At 38.4% G+C, this 9,867-nt stretch overlaps 1 protein-coding gene across 1 annotated transcript; it reads left to right on the top strand.

Annotated features, from left to right (window-relative positions):
• The first annotated feature begins 632 nt into the window (after nt 1-632).
• LOC125178731 (alpha-(1,3)-fucosyltransferase 7-like) lies at nt 633-6,411 on the top strand. The gene is made up of 7 exons (XM_047883198.1): nt 633-804; nt 1,452-1,586; nt 1,906-2,032; nt 2,413-2,561; nt 3,204-3,393; nt 3,746-3,865; nt 6,152-6,411. The coding sequence occupies exons 1-7, from the start codon at nt 633-635 to the stop codon at nt 6,366-6,368; spliced, it is 1,110 nt and encodes a 369-aa protein (XP_047739154.1). The 3' UTR covers nt 6,369-6,411.
• Nucleotides 6,412-9,867: the final 3,456 nt, after the last annotated feature.

Genomic DNA, 9,867 nt, shown 5'->3' with positions numbered 1-9,867 from the left:
CACTCCAGTGATGAAGCATATCCTGGCAGGACTGCCCCACGTGACGAGGCAGCTCCACGTGACGAGGCAGCTCCACGTGACGAGGCTGCTCCACGTGACCCCGCCTGTCCTCCTACCCAACCCCCTCCCAAGAGGATTCTCCTCTGGACCCATTTCTGGGGTCTTGGCAGCGAGTCATGGGAACGCATTTTCTTTAGGTTAATATTATAAGATTAAATAAATGCTGATTAAATCAGGTTTATAAGATTAAATACATGTTGATCTAAGTTTAATAGAGTACAAGGGTTTGAAGATTATAGCAGCATTGCTGATCCATCTGCCAAAGGCGATCCAGCTGCCTATGTAGTCCAGCCAAAACACTGACATTAAACACAAAGGCGCGATTATCGTTCTGATCTGCTGAGGTCTTTTGAATGTTCTATTTCACAACTCTGAGCACCGGATATAGAAACTAATATCCCAATTAATAATTTTGCAGTGATCGTTATTGCATTGAGTTGACTACAAATCAAGATTGCATATCTTGCTTTTAAACGCGATGATTTCATATGTGAACTGCATATGCTGACTACACAATCAGATCTTTAATACGATGTTCGTAATGCTAGATTTTTTTCTCTGGCTTCAGGTTGATGCAGCACAAGTGTCCTGTCAGTTCTTGCGAGCTGGTTTACGACCATCGCAACCTTGCAACGGCCGACGCCGTCGTTTTCCACTTGCTGGATTTTACGAACACCAGCGACCTCCCCCAGGAGCGTCCCACCGGGCAGTCCTGGGTTGTGGTCACGCTGGAGGCACCTCCGAGTGAGCCTCTGTGTGGTTTCTGATAAATTCAATAGCCCAGCAGTCTAGAGTATATCAGAGGAACTGGTTACAAATTCGTAAATGACTCAGGCGTATAATAGGTATAATATCCCGGGATAAAATTGAGCATTACGATCCCGAGCAAGAAACTCGTATTGATAACAGATTTAGAAATAATTCGAGGATCTGGAGTTGCCCTAATGTATACGTTAGATCCCAAGTCTGACCTTGAGTAACGCTTACAACATTGCAGTTACTGCAGCGAACTGCTTCTCCGTAAGACGCAATCCTATTCACATAACTTGCATCATACCGGCAGGAGAAGCCACCATTTTTCACATTCAAAACAAATCAAATGTTAAACGATAATAATACATATATATCTTTGGCTAATTATTTTATAACCACGGATTTTCATGGGTACAAATCTTGATCCGCTATGGATGAACATTAGAATCAGAGCTTACATTTCAAAGACTGCCCGTCATTTTGAAAAGTTTTACTTAGCTCTCAATCCTTCAAGATTCTCACTCTTCTCGCCCAAATCCACACAAATGACCAACCACAATCAGTTGGATGGTTTGACGCATTGGTGCCCAGCCTTCGCTCTGTCATATTTCCCTGAGCTTATTTTTTTCCACTTGGAGTCGCGGCCATGCATCCTGTCGACTACGGTCGCCTGCGCGGTGTGATCAACTGGACAATGAGCTACAGACGAGACTCGGAGATTGTTGTCCCTTACGGCAGGACTGTTCCCAAGGAGCTACTGGATACCAAAATAAGTACACATACATACGCATACACATGGCTACGCTCGAGCGTACAAAGCCGAGCAAGACCTACACCGCTCACATAATTTGTTTTTACTACTCACTAAAAATTTTGCTCTCTGTGCCAATGATCATTTTCGATGCGTTTTATTTTTGCTGAACTAATGATTTTTTGGGGACAAGAATACACGCCTCCAAGTCATCAGCCACTTTGTGGTCAAGAACATATATGAAATAAGAACGTGGACATGAAATAACTTTTTCTTTAGGGTCTGAGGCCATAAATTTAGTTATGAAGTATTTGGATGAAGTAATAGTATGGTTACTACAGATGAGCAAGAAAGTTTGGAGAGCCGAGACTTTTGGTCAGAGAAAACGAGCGGCCATTACGTTGCATGGATGGTGAGTCACTGCGCCACTGACAGCAGGAGGGAGTGGTACGTCAAAGAGCTCGCCAAGTGAGTTCCAAATCTCAGTTACTTCAATCTTGGTTCTGAAAAAGTTTAGAGTGGAATTACATCGTGGATTTATTTAGTAATGACATTAATATTTTCACCAATCTGAGATATATTAGTGGCGAGAAAAAATTCGGAGATTTACAAGTCACTTCGATTTTAATTTTGGATCTTTTCCTAAACTAGCTGAAAGTTGTAAAATCTGCAGCCCAAAAAAGGCAATGCATGTTTTTAAAATGAAAATTAGGAAATTTGATAAGAATGAAACAGTGAAATACTGTTTAGCTCATTTTTGGCGCACATTCTTTGTCCCGTGACTGTTTCTATTATCTCTTAAATGGCTTATGGCTTCTCTCAGCTACACTAGGTTTCAATATAACAAGGTACATCAAAGTTGACGTGTTCGGGAAATGCGGCTTCAAGAAATGCGGGAAGAACATATCCATCAAAACAATCGGATCCTTTGACCAAGATAGCTGCAACGATATCACCAGCAAGTACTTCTTCTACCTCTCCTTCGAGAACTCCATTTGTGAGTCAAATTCTCTCAGGGTTATGAGCTTGATTTTTCAATTAACTCTGATTCTCACCCTCCAATTAACCCCCTCCTGATTCTTCAAGGCTGAATTATCTTGTGCTCAATAATGTTATTTAGCAAAGAAACTGTTTGAATTGATCTAATAATGAATTATTCAATGATTCATTAATGTTTCTAGATTTTATTTTCAATTATCCACTCATTACTGATAGACTCCTGCAGGTTGCTTACTGGTTGGGACGTTGTGCAGAAAATGTCTTCCTTAGTGCCTCTGCCCCAAGATCTCAGCCGTCAATGCACGCAAGAACAACATACCAAATATTGTGACGTACTTGTTTGCCTTTCTTCACAGTTGTTTGCCTTGGCAAACTCCTCACTTGTTTGCCTTGGCAAACTCCTCACTTGTTTGCCGTGGCAAACTCTTCACTTGTTTGCCTTGGCAAACTCCTCACTTGTTTGCCTTGGCAAACTACTCACTTGTTTGCCTTGGCAAACTCCTCACTTGTTTGCCTTGGCAAACTACTCACTTGTTTGCCTTGGCAAACTCCTCACTTGTTTGCCTTGGCAAACTACTCACTTGTTTGCCTTGGCAAATTTTCTTTGTTTGCATGAGGTTTAAACTTGCCTTTTTCGCAGGCGAGGACTACGTGACAGAGAAACTCTTCATGCCGCTGCAGCTTGGGGTGGTGCCGGTGGTGCTTGGTGGTGCAGACTACAACGCCATCGCGCCGCCGGAGTCCTTCGTAAACGCGCTCGACTTTCCAACTCCTGAGAAGCTGGCACAAGCGCTCCTGTCCATCGCCGCCAACAGGACTCTGTACAACAGGTGAGATTCATTTGATCTGCGATAATTTCAGAGATTCCTGTGATCCGCGTCTTTTTAAAAATTACGAATAGTATTGACTGCCGATTAATGTTTAAAGCTAGTGTGTTTGGAAGGATTTAGTGTTGATTTGGAAGAAGCCGTGTTAACTTGGACTTCAACACAATTAATCTTGTTTTTAAATATATTCCATGTTTATATAAAAAACATTATTATTTAGACTGAGATGTTTAATTGCATTGAATCACAGAGCAAACGGTTTAATATACAAATCGCTTTACGATATAAATTTACTTACATCAAACTCATTATTTATAATGAAGTACATGTACTAACAGCCGAATTATTGAACCAGGTTCTTTAAGTGGCGCGAGCACTATAGCGTTCAGCTCGGCCATCCTTTTGATCCCATGATATGTGATCTTTGTGCGAGACTCCACGGCCTACCTCAGCAGCACGAACGCATTCAAAAAACGTAAGGCAGCCTTATGCTTACGCTGCACTTTGATTATGCTTATGATGAAATATGACTATGTTTATGTTGCAATTCGGCTAAACTTATAACAAAATTGCACAAGAACAAAATTCATAATCGTGTTTTTACATTTGCTTGTGGACAAGCCTAGAGCAGCCAGACATGAATGATTTTTTTGATTAGAGAATTTAGTTTTTGTGAATCTCGATACGCCGAATCTGGTATAATATCTATGATTGTTTCAGAAAAGCAAACAACATTTAAATCGACGTTTTTACTTCAGATAAATCCGTTTACTCAAAATCTTTAACTTAGAACTGCTATAAAAAATTTCTGATTAAATTTAATTTTTCATCTTCCAAATTATATTAAAGTTTATTTCAATACAAATTTTATTCATAATCTAACTCTCCCTTCCTTCAGTTAGCAATACCGCATGCCTCAACCAATAAAAGTGAAATTTAACGTTTGACAAGATCCTAATACGATTGGAATTGTGGAAATTAATTAAATTTAATTAATTAAAAAGAATAAAAAAATTAAAGAGGCTCTTGGGCCTTATTAATTTTCCATTACCAGGCTTCAAGCAAACCACATACAAACCCATGAACTCATTCTTGGTAGGGTGTAACAGATGATTCTCTCTAGTTTTGATCTTAACCTTTATTTAAATAATCCAACATGTTCCTCTATATTAAATTCTTGCAGCGAAATCAGACGATGATCTTGGGTTTGACCACGATTTCGTCCTCATCTGTTTGACATTTGCCTGAAAAATTTCAGATATTTTGCCTGCATTTGTCCAATTTTTGTATGAAATTTCTGAATCCAATGATCACAAATGTAGCTTCTTCGAATATAAGTAACCTAGAAACCGACGTTCAAAAAAATCTCCATGGAAACCCGTATTTAACATAGACTTCAATTTTATTCCGGATTTGAAGTGCATAAACATTATTTCAATTCCTTTAATACGCTTGGATAGCCCCGATTTATATATTCACAGCACCTAGCTGCAAGTAATTGAAAAAAATTGGCACAGATACTATACAAATTTCAATGCTTTGATCAATCTCGAATTCATGGATAACTTTCATTACATTTGGTCGTTGGATTTTATAATATAATACTGGTCGCTTTTCCCGTAGACTTTTACTCGTAGATTGCTTGTTGAACTATTTCATATTCACTCAAATAATAGTCATAATAATAATATTAAATTTATCTTAATTCATCAGTCATCAATCATTGGAAATTATCATATATAATGTCCTTTTATTTTCTCCAAATTCAGGCGATCTCCTAATTGGGATAAGTGCATTTAGTAAAAAACATAAATGTAATTTATAGATGTAACTCACGAAAATGGTAACACATGGCAAGAAATTTATTGACTGCCGATATCTGGACGATATGGCTCATAAATCTTATTTACGTTCCAAAATCTCATTCGTTGCAAAAATAGCGGCCGTGCCAAACGTTATAGCCTGACATCCGACCCAGACTGCCTGGGAGAGGCCCTAATGGAAACCACATATGAAATCATATAAGGAATTTCTTCTTTTTCTTAAACTTCTACGGGTTTCAATCCATTTCCCAAGTTATATTGCATGAAATATCTAAAGCGTTTCTTTTAACCTATTTTTACAACACTTCTCTTTAACTTCACTTCTTGTTTGTCTGTCTCTTTGTCTGTCTGTCTGCTACAAATCTTGTAATCGAAATTTAACAAACTTCTACTTATCCTATCGATCTGAAATTTTGCATACTTGTTTAAAGTTGGAGACAATGCATGAATCAAATGTCATAAAAATTTATATATTAAAAAAAATTTATATATTAAAAAAATTGAAAAATTAATTTTTTTAATATTCGAAAATTAAATGAGAAATTCATGGTACATCTTTAAGATTGGAGATACTGGATTCTTTGGAAGTGTTGTCTTTAAAAAGTAATTTTTAAACGTATATTATTAATGACGGGCTCACTCAGTTAAAAATGATACTTTGGCATTACAGTTTATTTCGTCGAAATCTTTTCTTATCATAAAATAATAATTTACATGAAAATTTAGTAAATATGTATATGTAAAATTATTATTTACTCAATGTAAATAATAATTTACATGAGTAATGAAGATTTCGTTTTCGCTATAATTTTTTCTGAATTGCTCAAATGAACGGAGCATAACTTAAGACAAAAATGTTAAAACGGAAGCTTGTGATGGGCATATATTAAGACAAAAAAATTTGAGACGGAAGCTTGTGATTGTTGAACCTCCTACAGACAGGGAGCCGTGCCTGGACTTGTTTCAAGGACCCTCACCCCGAAGTGGCCAAATGGGACGTACCGGGACCTGGAGGACTGGTTCGTGTTGGGCTCGTCGTGCCGGCGCTGGTGGGCTGATGCTGAAGACTACCGACGTCATCACAATAATTTAGTGAACACACCAGGCCTCGCGCGCCAGTATTCAGAAGAGAAAATTTTCGGCGGTCTTGTGTAGAATATAGAGTAAACTTTGAGTGCGAGATTAGGTGGCCGGAACTGGCGAACAATAGTTTCATGTAAAAAACTAAAGCGTTCGTCCAAAATTTGATGTTCGTCCAAAAATGAATATTAATTTCTGAAGAACATTACGGTAGAACATTAACATTTAAAATTTCGGCATTTTATCGCGCCATTTAAATGACACACTCCTTTATTTGGCCCTTCAGTGATGCACTCATATAATATTGGCTCGTGATATATGCGGAATAATCATCGTTAAGGAATAACTTGTGATAAAATTAGTTCCAAGCATCCCAAAGTGTTCGCAACTTTAATAATATATTGTTTTTCATGCAATGATTTTCACTTATGTCCTCAAGTCCTTTCTTCATTTCATTATTCAACGTATACATGCAACAATATAGCAACCTATATTTATTCGATATGGTCTTCACTCAACAGTTGACTGACGTTGGGATTTTTTCAACAGCTGACTTACGTTACGAAGTAACGAATTGTGGAATACGATTTGATATAAATGAAATATTCGAGGTCCTAATCATATAGGAATAATGTCTGCAGGTAATTATAATTGGTAGCCGGTTAATTCTTTGCACATACGGTATTTTTTTGGGGGCACCTAAAGTATTTTTACTAGAATGAGTACAAAATAACTACTGATGTAGTAAGAGCTACAAATATAGCTAATAATGTATCAGAAATGCAATCAGTAAAACTGATTTCTTTATTTCATTTAATTTTCTGTTTTCAGTCTTGGGCTGATTAAAAACACATTTTTCATTTATTAATGTATGAATCTTCTTTTCGACGTTAAGATTGACCTCCAAAGTTTTGTCTTTACAAAAATTTTGACGCACCCTCGCAGGTGAAAACTATCGCCTGAGTCTGTAGTTTTTCACGACGTCTGTGCAGACAGTCGAGTTAAAGTTGCGGCAGACGTCCCGAGTCGTGACGCTGGCGTCTCGCGCGCGCTCGTCTCCATCGATCTTTGCCCCAAACAGCGGCGGTGTCTGTAACACTCACCCCGAAGCTTGGGCTCGATCTCTTCGAATCTCTTCGAAACATACTCAATGTTCGGTCAGTTTGCTGATGGTAGACACTATCATTGGTGGTTGTTAGAGGAATGAATGCGTCAGCAAACTTTTCAGAGTACGGTTTCTGACTCGAAAAACTTCTATCGCTCATTTTCTAGTTTCTAATGAGTCAATTTTTGTGACTTATCATTATGAAATCAGTCTACGGAAAGAAATATCATGCACAGCAAGGTTCGTGGTAATATTGAGCTATTGATTTGAATTCTTTGTTAAGCTCACAAATATAAAAAAAACTTGCCTTACAACATGCCGGGGCAATTTAGATCTTCCGAGTCGACCAGTGGGTGAACTCCCCTGTATCTCAGGCCCCAATATCAAGCTCGATGACCGGTGCATTTCCTCAATTGCTCCTCGGTCGTTACCCTAAAGGCAGAGCCATGTTTCGTTTAAGACAGCGCCAGCCAAAAACGGCACCCGTTTAGCGTTCTGATAGTCCAACACTGCATCTGTTTAACGCTGAGCCCGTCTAACTCATATCATGAAGGCCCCGAGATGTCGAAGTTATAGGCAGGAGTTCAGGATGTTGGAATAATTTCTCAAAGTGACATCAGCTGCGTTGATCCCGAACAAAATTGGGAGGGGAATATTCTTAGTTTACTCTCTTACTTTACTCTTTTTATAGGTACACATTTGAGGATAACATTAATGCAAAAATAATGCAAAATAAAAGTTCTATTCAAGGTGATGGTAATTATATGCTGAACAATGTCACTTGTGGGGCGATCTCCTCGAAGCACAAAGATTAGGAATTGAACTGAAAGGCTCGCGAAAGCGAAAAGAAAATTAACTTGAATAGTAAAGACCTGCTCCACTTCTGTGACGCTGTGCTGCAGAGCATCATCTGTGATGACGCTGTGATGCAGAGCATCATCTGTGATGACGCTGTGCTGCAGAGTTTTTTCTGTCTCTTTAAACCAAGTGTCTTCGGTAAGAGTCTAAATAATCAATGATGTTTAGTGCCTCTTCATAACCCAACAACCAGCCTCTTGTGAAGTGAAGGTCGATAATGCGGTTACTGCGTGTTTTCCATGTAATGTCCAATTTGAATGTGAGTTACATTTTTGTAAACATCGTTCATGAATTCAATCAATAGTGGGACGGACTCGAATAAGTGTGTAATTAATTATATATAATTAGACAAAACGTGGGAAAGGAAAGGGGATATCGTGAATAAAAGATGCATGTAGTCAAGAATTCGTCCTCAACTGCGTGAAAAACTGAAAAAATTCTAGTGTCACGCCTAATTTTTATTATATAGTGAGAAATGCAGAAATATATTTAATCAAACATTTAATGCTGTAATTCGGGGGGGGGGGGAATTTCGCATTAGAAATCATCTGGCTGACTTCTCTCAAACGACAATCTATGAAAGATTTTTAATTGAGTGTTATGGATCATGTTGCCTGATGTACATAATGTACTCCTTAGCGTCTTCCTCATTCGTTATTCATAGCAAACAGATTTCAAATCTACGTTATAACGAGTTTGTTATTGCATCCAGAGGCGATTTCCAGTTCTTGACTTTCTCGTCTTTTTATATTCACTAAATTTTCGAGGTCGCAGACTTCCAGTAGCCACATAGCAGTTGCGGGGTGAGGTTACGGGCGTCAAGACGGTCCCGCTAAAGGCCATTGAGACCGTCGCAGCCTCGCGCCCAAACCAATCTCTTGGGGCATCGTAGGCGCCAGGCTCTCACTCCTCTTGAGTTTTTTATAACTCCAACCGTTGTATGAAGGTTATTGGCTTTTAATATTTTGCCGAAGCTTTGAGTAGAAGTGAAATATCATCTTACCGGAGATGAGAACTATGGTGATGGCAGAGTGTGAACATAACTTTGCTCTCTTTTGATGGATGAAAAGTCGTACGTGGTGTTGACCGTTACAAACAAATACAGTTTAAATTTGACAGCTATACTAGTAATGAGTGGTCAAAGGAGTTACAGTAACAATAAATATCAAAACTCGCGTATGTGAATTTTCTTGATTGAATAATTGCGACGGAATTCAATTATTGCTCTGAGCAGAAAATGAGCGAAAAAGTTTGTGTGGAGCTCAAAATTCACAGGAATGAATTGGTGAATTTTTAAGCGTAGACTTGCAACTGAAAAATTACGATCGCTTTAAAGCCATGCTTCTTTGAACCGACCGTACAGTTTGGGCTCCGGATAGATAAGTACTGATGGAAGATATTTAAAAAATGTAGGTATTCACATAATATTCCCAAGCCAACATAGGCCAACATAGATTCCGCATTATGCTTTGACATCGTTTACAATTTTCGTGATGAAGATTCTCGCTTGATTTATTACTATGAGAAAAAGTATAGTTTGGGTTGAATTTTTTAATTCTCGCTCCAGCATTCACATCTCGAGAGTCGAGACCCAACAGAGATTTATTGACT

The sequence above is a fragment of the Hyalella azteca genome, unplaced genomic scaffold (genome assembly GCF_000764305.2).
Source record: "Hyalella azteca isolate HAZT.00-mixed unplaced genomic scaffold, Hazt_2.0.2 contig12222, whole genome shotgun sequence".
Taxonomy (NCBI): domain Eukaryota; kingdom Metazoa; phylum Arthropoda; class Malacostraca; order Amphipoda; family Hyalellidae; genus Hyalella; species Hyalella azteca.
Note: the sequence above shows the minus strand (reverse complement) of the source record. Positions and strands in the feature narration are given on the sequence as shown.